General features: G+C 39.7%; 4 protein-coding genes across 10 annotated transcripts; 2 read left to right on the top strand and 2 right to left on the bottom strand.

Moving 5' to 3' along the window:
- The first annotated feature begins 425 nt into the window (after positions 1-425).
- LOC108146584 lies at positions 426-3,544 on the top strand. Its single transcript, XM_017272606.2, has 3 exons — positions 426-912; positions 974-3,384; positions 3,444-3,544. Exons 1-3 carry the CDS (start codon positions 426-428, stop codon positions 3,519-3,521), a joined length of 2,976 nt encoding a protein of 991 aa, XP_017128095.1. The 3' UTR covers positions 3,522-3,544.
- A 1,083-nt stretch (positions 3,545-4,627) lies between these two features.
- LOC108146850 (equilibrative nucleoside transporter 4) lies at positions 4,628-9,376 on the bottom strand. Of its 2 annotated transcripts, none has more exons than XM_017273059.2 (4): positions 8,576-9,376; positions 7,528-8,089; positions 7,031-7,273; positions 4,628-6,665 (listed from the first exon to the last, which is right to left on the bottom strand). In XM_017273059.2, the coding sequence occupies exons 1-4, from the start codon at positions 8,788-8,790 to the stop codon at positions 5,676-5,678; spliced, it is 2,010 nt and encodes a 669-aa protein (XP_017128548.1). In that variant the 5' UTR covers positions 8,791-9,376; the 3' UTR covers positions 4,628-5,675. The 2 variants fall into 2 exon arrangements, with proteins under 2 accessions (XP_017128548.1, XP_017128547.1); XM_017273058.2 differs by having other exon boundaries at positions 4,629-6,665; positions 7,031-7,276; positions 8,576-9,368.
- Positions 9,377-9,640: 264 nt separating this feature from the next.
- On the bottom strand, positions 9,641-12,861 carry LOC108146851 (WW domain-binding protein 2). Of its 5 annotated transcripts, XR_005977198.1 has the most exons (8): positions 12,705-12,860; positions 12,252-12,551; positions 11,805-12,043; positions 11,224-11,649; positions 10,568-10,613; positions 10,316-10,410; positions 10,109-10,209; positions 10,019-10,047 (listed from the first exon to the last, which is right to left on the bottom strand). XR_005977198.1 is itself a non-coding variant. In XM_017273060.2 (6 exons), the coding sequence occupies exons 1-6, from the start codon at positions 12,758-12,760 to the stop codon at positions 10,003-10,005; spliced, it is 1,167 nt and encodes a 388-aa protein (XP_017128549.1). In that variant the 5' UTR covers positions 12,761-12,860; the 3' UTR covers positions 9,641-10,002. The 5 variants fall into 5 exon arrangements, 3 of the variants coding, with proteins under 3 accessions (XP_017128549.1, XP_017128552.1, XP_017128551.1); XM_017273060.2 differs by lacking the exons at positions 10,316-10,410; positions 10,568-10,613 and having other exon boundaries at positions 9,641-10,047; XR_005977199.1 differs by lacking the exons at positions 10,568-10,613; positions 11,224-11,649 and having other exon boundaries at positions 12,705-12,861.
- Positions 12,862-13,360: 499 nt separating this feature from the next.
- On the top strand, positions 13,361-19,221 carry LOC108146916 (ecto-NOX disulfide-thiol exchanger 2). Of its 2 annotated transcripts, XM_017273157.2 has the most exons (7): positions 13,361-13,447; positions 13,732-14,307; positions 14,374-15,099; positions 16,314-16,420; positions 17,626-17,745; positions 17,809-18,420; positions 18,532-19,221. In XM_017273157.2, the coding sequence occupies exons 1-7, from the start codon at positions 13,444-13,446 to the stop codon at positions 18,793-18,795; spliced, it is 2,409 nt and encodes an 802-aa protein (XP_017128646.1). In that variant the 5' UTR covers positions 13,361-13,443; the 3' UTR covers positions 18,796-19,221. The 2 variants fall into 2 exon arrangements, with proteins under 2 accessions (XP_017128646.1, XP_017128647.1); XM_017273158.2 differs by lacking the exons at positions 16,314-16,420; positions 17,809-18,420; positions 18,532-19,221.
- The last annotated feature ends 1,009 nt before the right edge of the window (positions 19,222-20,230 follow it).

The following is a 20,230-nucleotide window of genomic DNA, read 5'->3' as shown; positions in this document are numbered from 1 at the left end:
ATATACTTAAATATTATATACTTATTTGTCTTTAAATTTTCTGACATTATGAATACAAGAAGTAAGAGCACTATAAATAAGTTGCAAAAGTCGGTAATGGAATTGACAATTGCTTAGAAAAATATCGCAATGTTAGACGATGAAATTAAAGACAACAGTGACTTGATAGAAGCTTAAAAGATGTTGAACAATCTCTACAACGCGGAATACAAGGAAAATATTAATACTCAAAAGTAAGAACATTTTTTAAAATAAGCGCATTTAGAATTTGGATTCCACAAAGAGCGCGTTTTTATTGGAGTTAAGCGAGTGAAGAACAACACTTATAAAAACAGGCAGATAACAACTTCGCCAAAATAAATATTTTTTTGCTTGCTGATAGTCAGTCCAAACACTCGCTTCAAAAGGTCGTGACAGTCAGAAAAATGAAAGAATATTTCGGTTTCAACGGAAAAGTAACAATCTATAACTTAAACTATTATTGTTTCAATGAAATTTTTCGTCAAATCGAAAGAAACTGCGTTTCCAGTGATAGCAAGGATGATTTATTAAAGTACATTGATCTCATCCACTTTGCAATCAGCTGCGAGAGATTCACCAAAGCCTTTAAGGAATGGAGCCCAGATCTTTATAAGAAACTATGCATTGAAAACATATTTTTAAATAGATCTCGATGGGTAGAAATCGACTTCTCAAATCTACATGACCATATGGAAGGTCTTTCAATGAAAGAAAAGAAAATATTCTGGACGGATTATCTAAGCAACATCAGGGAGAACGAACAACTGGAATCCTTGAATTTAATTTATGAACCAACACGTTACTACCCCGAACATTTTGACAGATTCGAAGAGTTTATAAGGTGTCTCAAAAATAAGAACAAATTGCGTGAGCTTAATGTAAAACTAAAAGGTATGTTAATATAGAAAAAGTCTCCACATTATTGTGCTTTTAATGTGGGGTATGTTATCAGGATATAGTTTCGAAACTCTGCCGGAGATCAGCCATCTGGAAAGCCTCCAGCTAGATGCCCATATAAAAGCCCATACTTTGCGCAAGTTCTGCGAATTAAATCCAAATTTACGGCGACTCAAGCTGGGCAACAACGAGGTTTATGGCAGATTGACGGACATAGTGGAGCATTGCAGCCAACTCGAGTACCTGAGTTTTGTGATGAAGCAGGGAGTTGATGCCGTGGAGTATGAGCGCCTTACCAAACTTTCAAATCTGCACGAATTAACACTCCTTGGCGAGCATCAGGAGGGAACGTTGGTGAAGCTCTTTCAAGGATTGGCAGAGAAGCAGACCCACCGCATGATCACCCACGGAAAGATACTTCGTAACGAGCATCGCGATGAGGGAATGCCGGAGAAGCAGGTTCGAAGAATTTGCATCCCGGAAACGTATGTAAGTAGCGAAGAGGCCTTTGCTTTGGCATCCATGCCCATATTGATTTCACTCAAGTGCTGTATGCGGGATACGTCTGTATATTCCGATCTACCTCTAACCGGAAACCTGACTGATATTTGCCTAATGCCTCATCCCAAGCAATATGATAGTGTGAGTGATCGCATTAGAGTTACTTTTCGGGCAAATCGGCTCGTGAACAAAATGCACGATGCATTCTATCAGTCGATGAAGTCCCAGGATCCAAAGCTATGGCATCAAGCTTCTGATCAAGAATATGGAGAAATTAACCGTTTCCGTGTTGAGGGTGGGTACGATACCACAACTTTGCCTAATTTAATATCATCATCAGCCATGGCGGTCTGCATCGAAAAAATAGTTTTGCTTAAGAACGATCCAATTTCCGAGCAAGAAGTGACTACGATGGCTGCCATACCGACGCTGACCACCATCCGCTGTTCCATCACTCAAGTGGAGCAGATGATTGCAGTGAAACTCCTGCAGATGAAAGGAATTACGGAGGCAGAAAAACGAGTGGATCGCATCAGAATTGAATGTTTTGAGATTCGTTTGACCCATGGTCTCGAATCTGTGACTCTTAGTCTAAATTTTTTCGAGAAAGACGATAGGATTTCTCCCAAAATCTTTGCACCGCTAGCAAATTTGAGAAACTTAAAAGGAATTGTGATCAAGGGAAACAATATAGGCGGCTCGTTATTAGAGCTCTTCGAAAGATTAGCCTCATTGAAAACACACACTCTGCAAGAATTAGATGCTGTTTTTCTTGACCCCGAAGAGCTTGCAGAGCTGGTGAAGATTCGCAGCCTAAAGACCCTAAAAAGCGGTTTCTTCTGCTCCAAAAATATGGATCTACTGGCTGGGATGAATCAACTCGAGACGCTAATCCTGACCGTTCATCCACAAGGATCTCTGAGAAAATTGTTGAAGAATCTCGCACTCCAAAAGGTTCAAGCACTCAAGAGCCTAACAATTCAAAGGACAAAACTTGTTTCCGAAGAAATTGCCGAGTTTACTGGGTTAAGGTCCATGGAGAGCTTGCAGCTGGGCTTGCCGGAAGTACAAAATTGGTCACAGCCCTCGACCGATAAAACAAAATATGCAGGCGTTAAATACTGTAAAGAGTGTCGATTGCCACCGAGTACATACACTTACGAACAGAACCAAATCCCTGTTCATACTTTAACTTCTCTGCCAGAGGAAAAAACCTTAGCTGAGCAGTTTGATTTTCTAACCGAATTGTATGACAGTTTAACGCCGGTTAACTTGGAACTTTTGGGAAATCTGCCGAACCTAGTGGAACTTAGGATTTATTTTGATTATAAAGTCGAAGCCGTGGCAAATTTGCTGAGGTCTATTGCCTTGCAGTCGCCTCAAAGGCTGCAAAAACTTTCATTTTCATCGCATGACGTCAGGTTGATAACGATTTTCGACAACTTGCGATCCCTTGAATGCGTTTTCTACCACTTGCACGACATTGAACATATAGCACATCTCAGAAATCTTACGGTGTTACAGATAAATAACCCCATGAATATTTTAATGTGGGAGCTCCTCAAAGAACTTAATGCCTTACCGAACCTGCAGAGCTTGATTTTTGATAATACCGACCTGGAATTTCTAGATCTTGTGGAGATAACGAAGCTGAATGGACTTAAGCATTTACGAATCGGCCTCGCCGCAAAAAAGTTTGTCTTCTTTCTGATCCAACTGAAAAACCTGGAAGTTTTGGAAATCACTTCGACTCACTACGCGGCGATACTTGAGCCCAACTTTATTTTTTCATTTCTGGTGTCATGCCCAAATATAAGATCAATAACTCTTTATCGATACTATGGCTTCCTAAGACAGAATTATATTAACGCAATCATAAACCATTGTAAGTTGTTTAGGAATCCTAACGATCAGCCGCCATTTAAATTGCGTGGAGTGTGGAGTGATTTTACAAGGCTAAGCCAGGTAAGGACTTTTTTAGGGAACTCCCGGGTTTTTAATACCTTATCTATATCACATTTCAGTTAACCAAATATAACGACGAATTCATAGAATTGGAGCGGGTTGATAACAGTTATCAAGATTATGAAGAGTCCGATTAGTGTCATAATGAAAATAATGCCATATAAAATACTGACTAAATTAAAACATAAATAAATTTAAAAAATGTACTTTACCATAATTTAAATAATATTCATAGATTGAAATTTGTGAGCTGAACAACAGGTACGCACAATAAAATAGTTAGTGGCGCCATCTTAAGAGGTTTTTTTATTTTCCTACTTCATACAATGCAAGGACTCCAACAAATGTCAGCAAGTGAATTTGCCATAATTTTATTATTATTGGGTAATGATAATGATAAAATTATGGCAAATTCACATTTTTCTATAATCTTGCAAAATAAGGAAGGATATATTATGAAACGTACAGCTCTGACAACTTCTTGAAAATATCCTTTTTATCAATAGTAAGTGGCGCCATCATGGGAGTTTTTTTCTTACTTTTTAATATATACAATGGGGATTACAAAAAATGTCCGCAAAAGCATTTGCTATAATTATACGGTTTTATATACAAGGCTGGGAAATTTGTATACAAATAAAATACTTATGAGTCTACTACAAAATTTTGCCTCAGCACTTTTTCCATAGCTTTGCTCAACGAGGAAGGACATTTTTAGAAAAAAAAAAATACTTCTATTTTTAAAGAATCTTTGGAGATTGTAAATTATTTGAAAATAAAGCCAAATCTTGTATTTTCAATGTGACTGGAAAAGATTGAACACATAAATAAATGCCCATTCCAAGAGGAAATTTCTTAAGGGTACAATTAGCTATTAACGCATATCGTACAGTCTAGCTTTTGTCAGTAAGGGGCGCCATCCTGCGAGAATTTTAAAAGCAACAGCTCTGCCAACTCCTTGAAAAAATATCCTTTTTATCGATAGTTGTACAGCATGGACATAAACCGATATAAATATCGAATACTATCTGATAAATATCAGTTGTCTCACCTTCGCAAACGAATTCTTTTTTAAATTTAAATGTTTCTAACATTTAATTCTTGCAACAGCTTTAAGGGCTTATAAAGTTCGTCTTGCTGAAGTTTGCTTCCTTTCTTGTTTTTAAATGTGATTTTTCCTCAATGAAACAAATGAAGTTCTTAAAGTATATATTTAAATATTTCTATATTACCATTTATTTAATGTTTGCATCAAATTTGTTCCTAACGATACACATATTTCTTTACCATTCATCTTACAAATTTAGCCAAAGAAATAAATATAAAAGCAACAAATTAAGTTAAGGCCAGCTTTTGCACTTGATGGCTTACAATGCTTACAACACTTATTCTTCTCATTTTTCTAGTTTATACAAAGATAATTTAACAGAAATAAATAATATATAAATACATATATTTATTAATTTTACCGCTGTTATTCTCTGGTTTTGAGTATAATACGCTCTTGAAGTTAACATTTAGTTGCTTGCATCTGCAGTTATCCATTTCTCACTCTTACAAAAATAACCAGGTCTTTTTACCAATAACCATTTCACATTTAATACATATTTTCTCTAAGTCAACAGGTTTGCAATTTGAAATCCATAGCACTTGTTTGGAGTATATTTGGGGATTAATATGTAGGTACTAGACTTCAGACCCTAGAACAGTTGTAGTCAAACCGAAAGCACAAATACCCTAGACACTTTATAGTAATAGATATATAGTATATGGTACATACAGGATTAGTATTGCCCTATAGTAAGAAGTTTGCGCTTGCTATTAACTGGAATCCTTGTTCACTTTGTATTTAAATTGAGCTTGAAGTATATATATATTTGAAAATTTACTCATTTTCCTTTGTTTATAGCCATTACACAAGCTCTAAAAAATTGATTAAAAAAGGTATTTGAATGATCAAATTTGTTTGCTTTGCCATTGCTTCTTTTATAAAAAGTTGTGAAAATTTGAGGTATCTTAAAAATTATTTTAAAGAATATTGCTATTGCTATTCTAAAAACTAACTCAATAGCAGGAATAAATCATAGATGGTTTTTCCGTTTCCTTGATAATGATTTGCCATTGCATAAACAAATGTAATCATACCTAAAATTCTACGAGCAATCTATACAATCTTGTCATACAAAGGCTTGAAAGAAACTTATAAGGAATACTTTTTTTAATGTAGATATGGCTGAGTGGAATGTTGAGTTGGCGCTTTTTCCATATACTTTGAATGGTTAAAATCTTTCTTAGATATTATCGAGCAGTGCATCGGGCGTCTGAGGATCCGTGGTCATCTCGTCGCTGATATCGCCCACCGAACTGGTCACTGTGGACAGAATCGAGGACATGGTGGCATTGATGACCTCGGCACTGCCCGTGGCCACAGTGCTGTAGAGGGCCAGAGCCGTTGTGGTGATCACGGTGGCCAGGGCCGGACTGGCGGTGCTAGTGGTGGAACTGGACGAGGGCAATCCGAGGCTGGCCAGCGTGGTGTTGAGCAGGAGCGGTGCCAGTGTGGTGGCGCCCGTGGTTGGTGGACTCATCGTGCTGGTACTGGTCAGCGGCAGCGGATGCGGCAGGTGGCCGTGTCCATGGCCATGCCCATGGAACTGGTCCAGCATCGAGGCGGGCACATAAGGATAGGTGGGACAGGGATTCACCAGCTGTGGCCCCAGCATGCTCTCAAATACGTATCCGATCAGGGAGCCCACCGTCAGACCCACGTTGTACGACAAGGTCATTATGTTGCCAGTGACCTCCTTGAGAGTTCCCGGCACCTTGGCGGGGGCCAGCATCATGGGCAAGCTGCCGGCTAGTCCATTGGTGATCCCCAGGGCGATGGTGAAGACAAAGGGTGCCGTTTCGCCGGAGATCACGGGTCGCTGGCGAGGCGCACAGCAGAGCAGCAGGAGCGGCACCAGGACGATCCTCAAGCCGGACAGCAGGATCAGCTGGCGACGCGACCAGGGATACGGACTGGCGGCCAGGATCTTGCCCACCACATCTGACGTGTTAAAGCAGAACATCAGCAGCACTGGCATCCAGGAGCGGAGGGCGCAGGACTGCACCTCGACCTCGATGCCCGGATACAGGGAGAGGGTCACGCAGTAGGCCAAAGCAATGCACACCATGTGCGGATAGATCACCTGGGCCACCCGCCACCGGGTCACGAATCCCTCGCGGATGTCGCTTAGCTTGCTCGGCCGGCAGCGCCGAGGGGTGATCACGTGTTCCACCTTGAAGAAGGATTAAGAATTTGGAAGGAACTATTATTTTGACCGCAGCTGTACATTTTTATTTTTCATTGTGAAATATTAACAACAAAATAACCAAAGCCTAAGACGACACTTTACCACTTTTTCACTACCAAAAAGAAAGCTCGTAAAAATAAGCAAAAATGTAATAATACAAATATTAAGTATTAAAATAAACTATGTTATTAAAAATGTACATTTTATGCTCTTCAAATCTTATGCTCTCATTAGTAAATATTTTATTTCTTAAATGATTTTCTTATTTTAGGTAAGTTATCTCCTAACTTAGAACTTCAGCCAAAACTGTTTTTAAAAGCAAGAAATTAAACAAATTTTGTGAAATATACCTTGAAGGCCACCGTCGTGGGCGTTGTGGGCTCCTGGGCGGGGGGCGTGGCCGGTAGCTCAGGCAGTTGGCCCAATGACTCGATACTACTTTCGCCGGCCGTTGGATTGGACAGCTCGTAAACGGGATTGCTGAAACTCAGGGTATTTCCGCTGCCTGGAGGACCCACCGCTGTGGTCGTGGTATGGGTTCCGTCCATCGAGAGCACACCGTACCGAGTACCACTTGTAACTCCGTCAATCTCCTGCTGTATAAGATTCAAAATTGGAATAATGAACAATTTGACGAGCTTCAAATCGATCAATTTATGTTAAGACTATGTCGATTTTTCGAAAACATATGAATCATTAAGAAGCCTTCTCGAAACTGATAAAAACAAGTTTTACCATATATAGTAATTGATAAAAGACTAACTCATAACGATTTAAGAAGGCTTCTTAAGCCATTGTTTTTGACTTGCATTTTTGAATACATTTTCTGGACTGGATGGAGACTCACCTCATCCGGTCGCAGGACAATCTTGGAGCAGGCTTCCACATGGAACCGCACAAACGGCGAGTTGATCGTGGCCACGTGCAGCAGGTAGCTGAAGAGTATGTAGAGCGTGGAGGTCAGGAAGAAGATCACCGTGGAGACGCGATCGTTGTTGATCAGCAGCTTGGTAACGACACGATTGGAAGACACCAGGAATCCGGCGATGCTTTCGCCGGCCATCACCGCCTGGGTGTACTGCTTGGGCAGCATGGAGGCGAATCCGTAGAAGCTGGACTGCTGTACAGTGCATCCGATGGCGGTCAGGGCCACCGCCGACATGTTCACCAGGTAGGCGGTGTTGGAGGCAAACATGTGCCAGGCCACCTCGCAAACAGCGACGAAGATCAGCGTGGTGAAGGATATCATGTAGCCGAAGAGCACCCGAGACTGGAACGGCGCCACCGATAGCACTATGTTGTTCATCAGCACGGTGCCGAAGGCCACGAAAATATAGGTCATCGACATGTCCAGGGCCACCGGACGACCCGGAAAACGCGCCTGCCAGTAGTCCGCCGCAATAATAAAACTGAAAAATAATTATAATAATTAAAACCTTAATTTATTTAAAAGCAAGGTTTCGATTTAAAAAAAGGCGATGGAAACTATATACTCCCAAAATTATTATTATAATTTTTGGTTCTAAGTGTAAGCTGGCATTAAACTTAACAACAAGTGATCGATGTCTTATTGTAGCATTTATATATATTACAAATTAAGCAAAATATATAAACCAAACTCTTGATAATTAAAAACAAGGTATTTAAACTACTTTTCTTTGGTATCGCAATGTTTAACATTTCATTTGCTTTTCTAAAGATTAAGATGGTCTTTTAAAAATAAATTTCTGCCAAAATTATGAAACCCTAGAATTTATAACTAAAATTAAGGTTTAGCTACCAATAAATATTCAAAATATACTCAAAATAATATTCAAAATATCATTTTTTTGAGCAAAAACGCATAAAAATTAATAAATATATTTAAAACATTTTATTTTTGCAGTAATACTCACCTATTGTAGGGCAAAACAAAACCAATGCCCGCTGCCAGGAGAGCCAGGTAGACGGAGTGCCTCTGATCCTTGGGGGCGCGTGTATCGAACTCGGGACTGTCCATGCTTCCAGGATGCCTCAGTCCGGATCCAGCTGTGGAATTAGTGCTCCTCGAACGACCAGAGCCTCGTCCATCCAGCGGCTCATAGGTGGTATCCTGTCCACCCCCATCCATGGTATGCTAATGTTGTTTTCGATGCGATTTTCGGATGGCAAATCCCCTTGTTAATTACGCCGATGGTTTTTGGACCTTGGCATTATTTTGCAAATTGTCCACCAAGTGGGCGTAAGGGCGCTGTTGTTTTGCCAGCGGTTCTAGCATACAGGGTGCAGATTTAACACAAATCGATAAAAAAAAACACACAAGTTGCTGTCTTGGCAATCAGCCACTTGGGACCATTTTTATAGCCACAAAACTCCGCTGATTTGACTATGCTTTAAAGTGTATTTCAGCGTTAGTACATTCACTATAAACTGGATTTATTTGAACAGCTATTCGAGAGACATCTGCTTTCCATCCTACGCTTGTCTGAGTCCTGGCATTTTTCTCACCACGCCCGCCACTGCGCATGTGGCGTATGATTGATTTTATACAACTGACCGAAATCAGCCTGTTGTTGTTTTGTCGGCTCTGAATGAAAGTCTTCTTCTTTACTTGGAGCGTGACCAAGTGTGAGCAATTTGGCCATTTTTGGTTGATTTCGAGTTCCTCTGTATTTTAATTGTTTTAAAAATAAATATAATGACCATATTTTATAAAATTTGTTAGATAATATCTAATATTTTTAACTGAGCGCAATCCCTTCCACCTTTGATTACCTTTTCCATGAACTGGCTGTTCCGAGAAAGACTCTCAGGACACGATTTCAACCTATTTGGTCATTGATATAATAAAACCTTCCTTAGTTGATTATTTCAATAACGAAATTTTAAAACACGAGCCAGAAACCTAATTTCCCCCGGTTTACTAAAGTAAATAGCTAGGAGCCTTAAGAAACTGAATCCGACAGCACAAAAACGCATGATTTTGAAGATTGATTACTTTTATATAATACATGGACATATATTTAATAACGGTTAAAATAGGTTTGTATATCTCATTTAACAATCATTTGAGTTGTGTAATATAATTTTATAAAGACAATTTATCAAGCCGTCAAACAAGATAGAAAGCAAAATCTAATTTTGTGACCAGAATTTAAAGCATATAAAAAAGTAGCTTAACAAAGAATTCGATCAACATTAATACCGAATTTTCAAGCACTTAAGAAAACAAGAACAGAAAACTTTCATCTATAACATATTTTGTGTTTAAATAACCTCAACGGAATGAGCTGTAATTACTTTTGTTAAATTTTGGACAAGGGAATTTATCATGCAGTCCTTGTTAGTGGTTTTTTTTCGATGCATCATCATAGCTGGGTGGCAAGTTCTAGGGATAATAGAATATACTGGGTAAGACCGTTTTCAAGATGCATTTTCCTTCTACTTACATTATAAGAAGGTGGTAAGTCACTGTTTCCTGATCCACTGGGTCCGCCTTGATTATAGGGTGTGTTATAAGCACTTGCTGCAGCTTCTGCTTCTTTGGAATCTGTTGAAAAAAATAACAAAAAATATATAATTCTATTCAGAGATATTTCTTAATTAGATTATGTTTATATTATAAAAAGTTGACACCATTACATTTCATCTCTTACAGTTTGTGTTTATGGTATTAGAGCAGGAACCAGTACAACACACATAGGTCTTTGGATTGGATAGAAATAATGATGAGTGCTGCCAAATCTTGCTACTAAAGGTTCGCATTTTTGTGGGTGGTAAAGAAAAAGTTAAAGAAGAAACCATTAAACATGACACTAAACCAAACGGGGTAGACTAATTTAAAATAATACTCGGCTTTTGTTAGTATTTGCTTTGGGCATAGGTAACATCGAAACAATAAATCTTACTTGTCGGGATGGCTATTTGAAGGACAGTAGTTTGCTTTTTATTACACTGTAAAATAGGTCAAAAGAAACATGTTTTCTTTTAGGACTTGAACAATTGAATTAATTTTGTTTTAGTATTATATTAAATCGGGTATGGGGTATTAGGTGAAATAACTGATTGAAGGATCTAAAATAGGAAAATAAAAAAAACGTAAAACGTCTACATCAAATAGATTAACTGATTTTAAAATTAAAGTTTTAATAGTTTGTCTCACATTTCATTTTTGAAACTTTAAACGCACTAAATATAATTTTAAAATTTTAAACAAAGAATATACATATACAGAGTAAGCCGAAGGTGTCTTGATTATTTTTGAAACTCGATGATTTGAAATAAAATCATATTAGTAATTAATCGATTCTTCTTGATTAGTTGTTAATATTTGATGCTTCTTGCTTGAATCCCTTTTTTAACTTTCAGATTTTCATTGCAAAAATCGTAAAACATTTTAAAGCTAATTAATTTCATGCTGCTATTTTTTGGATTTTCATGTCCTTATGCTTTTGTTATTTTATCTTCTGCAAAAGTTTAATCAATTTAGTAAGGTGCATTAAAGGAGGGAAATGTTAAATTAATTATGGTCGATGCAACATCATGGTAAATAAATTAAACTCACTTCCTGGCGGCAAGCTGAAACCCATGAAGCTGGCTCCGGCTGCAGCGGTTCCTCCGGCTGCTCCTGCCGCTTGCTGTCCCGGAGGCGGTGGTCCACCTGGGTAGCCATTTGGATAGCCATTCGGTTGCTGCAGTCCCGGAGTGTTAAATCCACCGGGAACATTGCCGTATCCGCCATAAGGCTGCGGTCCATTGTACGTCTGTGCCGGAGTGGCGTACGGAGGTCCTGGCGGACAATTGGGAGCACAGGAGGCATACGGTGGCGGTTGAACATAGCCGCCGGCCCAACCCTGAGGACCGTAACCCGGCTGCTGCTGTTGCTGCTGCGGCGGCGGTGCTGAAAAACCATACCAATTGGGTTCAGTCGGCGGCGGGCCTTGCGGTGGACCTTGCGGCTGTTGTGGTGCTGGCTGGTGCGCCGGTGGTGCTGAGACGAGAAAAATGAGAGCAGTGCCCCAGTGGGTTAAACGAAGCGTGTGCGGAACGTGAATTTCGTGGGTAAGCCAGTTTGCCAATTCGCGATGCAGTGCCAGAACAAAAGCCGAGTGTTGAATGGTGGAAATGCCCGCCTGGTTAACTTACCAATCCCCGGATATGGCGGCGGATTGTCGCTCATAAAGACCGTATTGGGAGCCGGGCCACTGAAGGCATCGTGCTGCGGCAGCCAGCCATAGTAGCCGGGTGGCGGTTGATACGCCGGTGGAGGCGCCTCGTTCCAGGCTCCAGCTGGTTGGTAGGGTGGCGGATCATCGCCAGCCATTCCACCGCGATGGTAGTTGTTCATCGCCGTCTTGGCGGAGCGCAGAAGAGCCTGGCCATATCTACAAGAAATATATACAAATTTGGTAATGAAATAAAATGCATAAAGAAGAGGTAAATCTTGTTAATTTTGTCAAATACTCCATGTATCGTTAGCACCAGGATAACCAGATTAAGATTAGGAATTATACAATTTAAGCCCATAAATGTTAAATAGAAATGGGTCTGATAAAACGATCTAGAAGGCAATGAAAAGGAACATGTTCTTACTCGATGGCGCCGCCTGCCTTAAAATGTAGCTTGAACTTGACTTCTCCCACGTAGTTTCCATTTGGCTGGGCGCGAACCTTTCCCTTTATGTAGTTGGCCCCAAAAACAGGCTGCTCGATCTCCACATCCGATAGAGCTACGAATGGAGCACTGAAGGACTGCATCGAATCGGCGGCCTTCTTGCTATTAAAGATCATCCGGTGGGAGGTAAGGTAGATCCTGCCCGCCTTGGAGCCTTTAAAGATGGGATTGTCCTGACCGGAAAACTCCATGGACACGCTGTCGCTGTGGAGCAGTATGCTGTGGAGAGAGGAGGAATAGGACGTTAGCCCATGGTTTTATCTTATCGCTGGTCATTGGGCAATAGATTCCCAATAAAACAGCAGCCACACGTCAGTGTTTACATTTGTGACGTCAGGCTAGTGGTAATTTAAGGACCTCCAAGATACTTACTACTCTCCAGCATGGATTAGCACACCATTGTTGGCGTGGGCCGTATTTACCGACATGTCAAGTTCGTTTTCCAACAATATCCACAGAAATTTTCACGAATTTCACCCAACTACGTTTTGTTTTTCTCAAAATCTGACGACAGCTGATGATTCATAGAGAAAAGTGTGGCAACGCTGACAAGTGAACCACCTGCAATCGATATTTATCGAAGGGTGATTAGTTTGGGCCAGTGCTGGCAGCTTAGCAAATATCAGGATAGATAGCATATTTAAAAATAACTTTAAAAAGTTTTAAAAAGCCCATAGCTAATAATACAGCATAAATTTACCTTCATACAATCATCCGCAAAAATATTTATGTCGTTTACATTAATAAAATTTCAAGCAACGATAAATAACAATGAATTGGATAATTTGACATAAATATGCATATTCTAAAGAGAGTAAAAACTGTACTGAATTTTTTACCTCTAAATACATTAAATAAGTGTAGTTCTTTATTAAATTGCTGAAACCAATAATGGGTTCATATAAATAATTATAATATAGTTATAGTTTTTATGATTTCTTCCATTTGGATATAGCTTGTTTTTATTTTAGCCACTTGTTTGGGCTATTTATATCCAGAATCTAGCGTATGCGGGAGCTCAACAACTGGCAACACTGGTTTGGGCAGTCACTCATCTCTAAACAAAATTATTTTTTTTACCTACCTGTCGTACAATTAGTGGGGCGTTAAAATGCGTAAGTGAAAAAATAGTGAGTTAATAACGCTCTCAAAATGTGTAACCAAACAAGCAGAACCAAGGAAAAGTCCAGGGGAAGTCAGGAATTCCAGTATTTTTGCTTAATTTGACTTTTTTCAGCGGGGGGCTTACGCCATTTTGGAGCCCTGCCACCCCAGAAAAAAGGAGGGGGCTATTAAAAATTGGGGGCTCTCAGCTGATTGGCTATTTTGTTTTGCTACCGGCTTGGGGTGTTTTTCTGCTTGATTTAAGCCATAATAAATATAGAGTTATATTTTTCAGTACCCCTCTTTGGGACCATGCCGAATGGCGCCAGTTTGCCAAATCACCCGAATTTCCTCAACCAATTGGCGGCTGCAATTTCCACGGCGACGACATCGGTCGTAGGAAATCCGTCATCCCCACCCAAACAAAACCTGAGTAAGATGGCCAAAGCACAGCAGCCACCGCAGGGAAGTGCACCCATGGATCTGGAAAACGAGAACGAACACTCCACGGATGTGAGCTCCACGACGGCCCACAAGGAACCCAAATTGCAGGCTACATCCACATCGATTTCTCTGCCGGATTCGGCGCAACTTTACCTGAACGGTTTGATGCACACGCCACCGGGTTATCTGTATTTTCCGGCGGCCCAGGCGGGCGGTGCTCCAGCCTCGGGAAATACGCCTTCGACAGGAGGGACATCCGTACCAGCAGCATCAGGAGCCAGCTCCGCTAATGCCCAGATGCTGATGGATCCTACGGCCATGATGGCAGCGGCAATGCAGCAGATGCAACAGATGCACTACGCCGCTGCTGCAGCAGCGGGAATGACCACGGAACCTGGAGCAGGACTAGAAGCAGCCCTCAGTGTGGGTAAGGAATCGATAACCAGATAACCCGCTTGGATATCCACTTTATTAATACTTGTCACCTACCCAGATGGCGTTGCACCAGCTGGCCTTAAGGAGGTTATTAAGACCAAGAACTGCATCCTGTTCCCGCCTAATCCGAATGCTCCACCACCCACCATACGGGAGAGACCGCCTGGCTGCCGTACTGTATTCGTGGGCGGACTGCCAGAGAACATAACTGAGGAGGTGATCCGGGAGATCTTCGAGTCGTGCGGCGAAATCACCACCTTGCGCATGTCCAAGAAAAACTTCTGTCACATACGCTACCGCCAAGAGGGAGCCATAGACAGAGCCATCTACCTATCCGGTTATAGGTTGCGTATATCGGCGCTAAATGAACCTCCCAACTTTGGTCGGCTGCATGTGGACTATGCGCAGGCACGAGATGATCAGTATGATTACGAATGCAGGCAGAGGCAGCATCAGAGGGAGCAGCGGCATCGGGAGCGCATGTCGATGGACAGGATGCGATCGCAGTCGCCTCCACCGATACCACACTATACGGATCACGAGGCGACGGCAGTGGCGGAGCACTTGCGGACCAACGAGACCTTCGTGAAGGCCATCCAAACGATTACAGCCTGGCTGGAACGGGGAGATTGCACCAAAAGGAATGCCAATGTCTTTTACTCTATGATCCAAAGTACTCATGCCCATGTGCGGAGACTACATGCCGACAAACTGCAATTGGAGGAGGATCTCAAGAAGGCCAGGGACAGCTACCGCAACCAAATGGGCACCATGTCCACACAATGTAAGTGTTCCGGCCTTTAAAGCGGAGAATCAGCTTTCTTAGCTCTAGACTAGACGGGAATTTAGGTGCCGCTCCCACTTTAAAATCCTATTTTTCTGTTTTCGTTGCGCCCGGGTTAGCCTTTTAGCGTCTGTATATCTAAACGATCTACCAGCGTACTATACACCCACACACACCTACACTCAAACACACCATACACCCACCCAACACACTTATTAGCATATCTAGTCATCGAATTATTAAATGCCGAAACTCCACATAAGAACTTACCGTCTAAAATTTGCTCGCCAAAAGTCAAAGGAGCAAGCTCAAAGAATCCAAGCAGGATCAGGTAAAGCCCAGCCGAAAAGGACAATGTCAAAGCCCGCCGCACAGCGAATATCATTGGATGAGGCGATATTATTAGGAGGCCATAAAAGATATTTATATTTAATTTGCCACAATTTACTTTTTAATTATAACGAAGTTTGAGTTATCATCTGGGATTTAAACTTTAACAAATGCAGTCGCATTTAAATATTTATACCTAAGAAGCAATAAGGAAAATGGTCCTATTATCCTGATGTCACTTATAGCAAAGCTTTAAAGACCAATTTAAAGAGAAACCAATATAGTTTGATTCCCTGATTATAATTAAAAATGTATTTGTTAGCTTAATTTCCTTATCGTAAATTTCAATGAACAACAATATCTGTAGCTAAGTTAATTACCGATTTTGTATGCACCACGTTGATCGCCCCATTCACTGATTTGTTCCACTGTGCGGCTGATTCTCACTCACTTTCACTGTGTCTCGACAACACCAAAAAAGTCTTAAGTCTTATTTGGCCCAAAGGTTTGTAAGCTGCAAGGCAGAGAGCAAATTCAAGCAAAATTATTGGTACAGTAAAGGAATCAAGTTCCTTTGTAGATCCAAAACCCTCAGACTCGGACAAACATAAAGATAGGTAATCACGCTGTTGTATTTTCTCTAGATTGTACCTAATATATCAACCTTAAATAACCGTAACTATTTTACATAAATAATTGCTATGCGAGGGTCTCTCCTGTAGTTTAATTCAATTTATCATTTCTCACTCATTTTATTCGCAAAAGAGCAAGTCTAGTTTGACAAAGGTGAAGAGCAAAACTGAAATCCAATCCAGAAAAAAACAAAAAAAAAATACCCTCTGTCCTCCCTTAATATTATTATATATTATTGCATTATTGTTCAGTCACTCAGATTGAAAAAGTGTTCAATGCCGCTAGTCACAAGAAGGTTTGGGACCATTTCACCAAAGCCCAAAGAAAAAACATCGATCAATGGAAGAAGTTAGCCACGGTACGTACTAAAATGTTCAAATAATCAAATACGAACAACTTCAAAGATGTTGCAAAATGTGTATAAAAAACCAATTGTCATTTAATTTCCTAAAAACTCGATTCACTATTGTATTCCCTTTTTCATGTTGTTTTATTCGTTCTTGTTGTTGTAGCTGTTGCCATTATTGTTGTGGTGTTGCTGTGGTTGTTTAACAATTTTACTAACGCGATTTTGTGTTACCAGTATCAGTCTGCATGTCGCCCATTTACCGGACCTATATAATCATAACGTATGATTTCATTGCTGACGCTTAAAGCTGCTAATTTCTCTTTATTAATTGTTAATTTCCCATATTTGTCTCGTGCATTAATACTTAATTTAGTTGTTTGTATGAATGATTATCGAAATTCCCATATCAGTTGTGATGTCACTTAACAAAAAAATAATAACCTAGATGTAATTTGCAAGTCTACATCAAAATGTATTATTTAATTGCCTATCATTATACTATTTTAGAATTAGAAACAAACTGCTAGAAGTTAACAAATTTTAAGTTCAACTATCAAAAAGTAGTATTATGAAGGATTTAATCTTCTGTTAAAACCGTTTCCTCTTCATAATCCCTCATAAGTCTATTTCTATCAGGTTTTTTCACATTTATAGCTTTTGCTCTTGATCTGTAATGCTTTGGTCTATCTTATCTTGGCTTTGGTATACTTTTCGTTCATAAACTTTCTCAATGTTTAAATAAGCATTTGCATAACATTTCCGATAAGCTTTAAATACTTTGAACTAAACGTAAACTTTAGCCGAGTGTCCACAAATTTCCAAGCTTTTATTGGAAATTTAAGTTTATTAACAAATTTTGGAGGTTTGAGGGGCACTCTGTCAAATCGATTGGTTGTGGTAAATAGCGCAAAAAAACTAATAAACATTGCAGCTGAGAATCATAATTTGTGCAACAAATACAAATTAATTATTAATAGCAAAGAATAATTAATCAAAACAAATTCTAAAACTTTTTGAAAATGTGGCGAGGTAAGTAAGCGGACCATAACAGTGTCGTAAGACAGGAAACAAATTTGATGCATACTTTAAATACACAAATTTTATAGCTAGGTTATAGATAAAAGTCTTGTAAGCAATGGAACCGAAACCAAAAGAACCCCATCCAAGAGGTAGAAACGAAAAATTAATTAAAGTACTTTTCGCATGCCATGCAGGAACTACGAACTGTTCAGATCCCCGACGATGATGAAATGGAAATCTCCGACGATGAGCGGGACTACGAAAGGCGCGGACCCGGTGCCAAGCGAATTCGCTACGAAAGTGAGGGCTTAAAGGTAAAAATACTAAATTAAAATACTTAGCCATGGACTAACCAACTAATTTTTGCATTTTTTCAGGACGAAAACGATTCACTACGCTGCCAACTGGAGGCCATTCGACATGAGATGACTCTGGAGCGCAGTGATTATGTTCAGCGTGAGAAGCAAATAAAGGTGCTCCAAGAAACCATACGCAATATGCAAACGCAGCTGCTGCAGACAAAGTTGCGCGAACAGAAGGACACCAAGATAATTGAGCAGCTGGAGCGGAACCTTAAAGATGCCGGGGTTAAGCAACTGATACTGAAGACCAAGATCAAGGAAACTGTGGACAAGTTGAAGGACAAAGAGGCGACCAGTGGCGGAGCCTCGAATGCTTCCTCGATTTTAGACTACAGCAGTGGAGATTCATGCAGTCAGGAGGCCACGGAGATTATACGGCACCAGCCACAACCGGAGCCGGAAATAATTGACATCGATAAGGTGGACGATGATGTGCGCATCATAGAGCACCAAAGCGGTGTGGTGGAAATTCACGAGATCGAGGACGATGAAAAGCAGGAGCCTGCAAAGGATGCTGCGGAAAGCAATGCAAAGGAGTCAATTATAGAAGATAGTTCAAAGTCAAATAATGATGAGACTATAAATAAATCTTGCACAGAGCAGACTACAATATCGCCTGGGGAAGAGGTCAGTATAAAGTAAAAAACAATATGATCTGCAATGGAATATGAATATAATATATATGGACACCTTTTTGACCTTAAATTTAATCCTTATCGTCTTACATTTTTCTTTAAGGTCGCCTTCAAAAGATTGGCTCTTTCGGAAGCGAAAATAATTGCGCTGGCCTCCGCCTATTTGGTGCTTTATCCCCACGGCGTGGAAATCGACAGCATAGCCAGATACTTAAATGGAATGCTGTGTAACAATATCACTTCCAGTAACCATGATGATCTTGCCAATATACTCGGAAAGTACACAAACCTCTTTAAGCCAGATCAGGCCAAATGGAGGTTCTGTGGCTTTAGTGAACCTACGGAATCTCAGCCGGAGTCGCAGTGAGGTGGACAAAGCGGCGTGTAGACTCGAATAAGATGACAATTGAATGCTTTAATTATGTTACAACTATATCATAAAGTGTAGCGAATAAGCGGGGAGAAAAGTGACACGTTAACCAAAAGAGAGACGCAAGTTTTTCGAAGCAATCACAACTTAATGAGACCAGTTCCAGTTTTAAGGGCAAGTACTCGTAGTTAACTCTATCTGAAGAAAGACACCACAAACTAACTACCGTTTCAATTATTTAAACAACTCAACTTTAACAATATTTATACATCTAAGCTAAATGAATTCAATATATACAAAATATATATACATCAATATTTTAAATAAGCTAAGAGGCCGAGAGTCGAGCGATTAAACGAAAGTGTTGCTTATGTTGAACAAGAGCGAAAGAAAGGAACCAAATAAATTTTATGCTAAAATATATTCGACTATCTTTGATTTGGAAGAGGGAAATTTGAAAGCAAAATTTTATAATTAGAAACTAATTTTTAATAATAATTTATTTCTGATTTATGGAAATATAAGGGCGTTCAAATGACCTTCAAAATAAATTTTGTATTTGTTTATTAATTACTTCATTTTCTTATTCAAAATAACAATTTAATATATACATACATAAATTATAAGTTCAAAGATTTTTTAAACGTAATAGTCAATGTTCTAAGGTTCAGTGACTTTATTTTATTTATTCTAGGTAAATCAGAAACATTTCTTATGGATTTCTTGAAATCTTTTATTATCCTGCTCCTTTTTAAGCTAACACCAAAATGCTACGTAAAAAGCTTACAGCTTACGTGGCTTGCGTAAGCCGCTGTAAAGTGTGCGAAATGAAGCTGCGCGTCCTTTACCAAGGACAATGCCCAACAGCATCCTTTCTCCCCCATCTACCCCTTCATACTCCACACCTTTGGACAAGTGTGACGTGGTGAAATTCCACACTCTGTTTTTGAAAAAACAAATTTTCCCCAATTTTTGTGACGTCAACGCAGCGTGTATCGTATTTAAAGCGCGTTTGGAAATTAAGCATAAAGCGTAACCGCAAATATAAGCACAGAGAGATGAAATAGCAGCTACAACAACTAAAACTGCAGAGTGGAAGGTGAAAGAGAGAAAAGAACATGAGCGTAAATTTCCCAAACGCAAAAGCAATGTACTACACTATACATAAAACAAAATGCTTGATTTTTGACCAAATACGAATTTAATATGTATATTTATTTATTATTACATCGTTAAATAAATTTATGCTCAAAGCCCCATGACTTATCCACTTGTTATTTCTTCCTATCTTAACACATAAATAAATTTTAAATATATATATTAATTTATCAAATTACAAATTTTTAAAAATGTTTCCTAATTTAACATGGAAATGCCGAACTCTGGTCAAAAGTTTACAAAAAGATTAACAATATTATTGAGGAATTTTTCC

Source organism: Drosophila elegans, unplaced genomic scaffold (genome assembly GCF_018152505.1).
Source record: "Drosophila elegans isolate 14027-0461.03 unplaced genomic scaffold, ASM1815250v1 contig_208, whole genome shotgun sequence".
NCBI classification, from domain to species: Eukaryota; Metazoa; Arthropoda; class Insecta; order Diptera; family Drosophilidae; genus Drosophila; species Drosophila elegans.
This window is presented reverse-complemented; position numbering and strand designations above follow the sequence as displayed.

Excerpts from the sequence above, each read along its gene's own strand:
- LOC108146584 (XM_017272606.2), top strand. The coding sequence starts at position 426 with ATGAAAGAATATTTCGGTTTCAACGGAAAAGTAACAATCTATAACTTA. Across the intron at positions 913-973 it reads GCTTAATGTAAAACTAAAAG|GATATAGTTTCGAAACTCTG; the intron begins GTATGTTAATAT and ends GTATGTTATCAG. Across the intron at positions 3,385-3,443 it reads ATTTTACAAGGCTAAGCCAG|TTAACCAAATATAACGACGA; the intron begins GTAAGGACTTTT and ends ATCACATTTCAG.
- LOC108146850 (XM_017273058.2), bottom strand. The coding sequence starts at position 8,790 with ATGGATGGGGGTGGACAGGATACCACCTATGAGCCGCTGGATGGACGA. Across the intron at positions 8,090-8,575 it reads TTTGTTTTGCCCTACAATAG|TTTTATTATTGCGGCGGACT; the intron begins GTGAGTATTACT and ends ATTATTTTTCAG. Across the intron at positions 6,666-7,030 it reads CCACGACGGTGGCCTTCAAG|GTGGAACACGTGATCACCCC; the intron begins GTATATTTCACA and ends TCCTTCTTCAAG.
- LOC108146851 (XM_017273060.2), bottom strand. The coding sequence starts at position 12,760 with ATGTCGGTAAATACGGCCCACGCCAACAATGGTGTGCTAATCCATGCT. Across the intron at positions 11,650-11,804 it reads GCCGCCATATCCGGGGATTG|CACCACCGGCGCACCAGCCA; the intron begins GTAAGTTAACCA and ends TTCTCGTCTCAG. Across the intron at positions 10,210-11,223 it reads TTTCAGCTTGCCGCCAGGAA|ATTCCAAAGAAGCAGAAGCT; the intron begins GTGAGTTTAATT and ends TTTTTTCAACAG.
- LOC108146916 (XM_017273157.2), top strand. Across the intron at positions 14,308-14,373 it reads AGAAGCAGCCCTCAGTGTGG|ATGGCGTTGCACCAGCTGGC; the intron begins GTAAGGAATCGA and ends TCACCTACCCAG. Across the intron at positions 16,421-17,625 it reads AATGGAAGAAGTTAGCCACG|GAACTACGAACTGTTCAGAT; the intron begins GTACGTACTAAA and ends CATGCCATGCAG.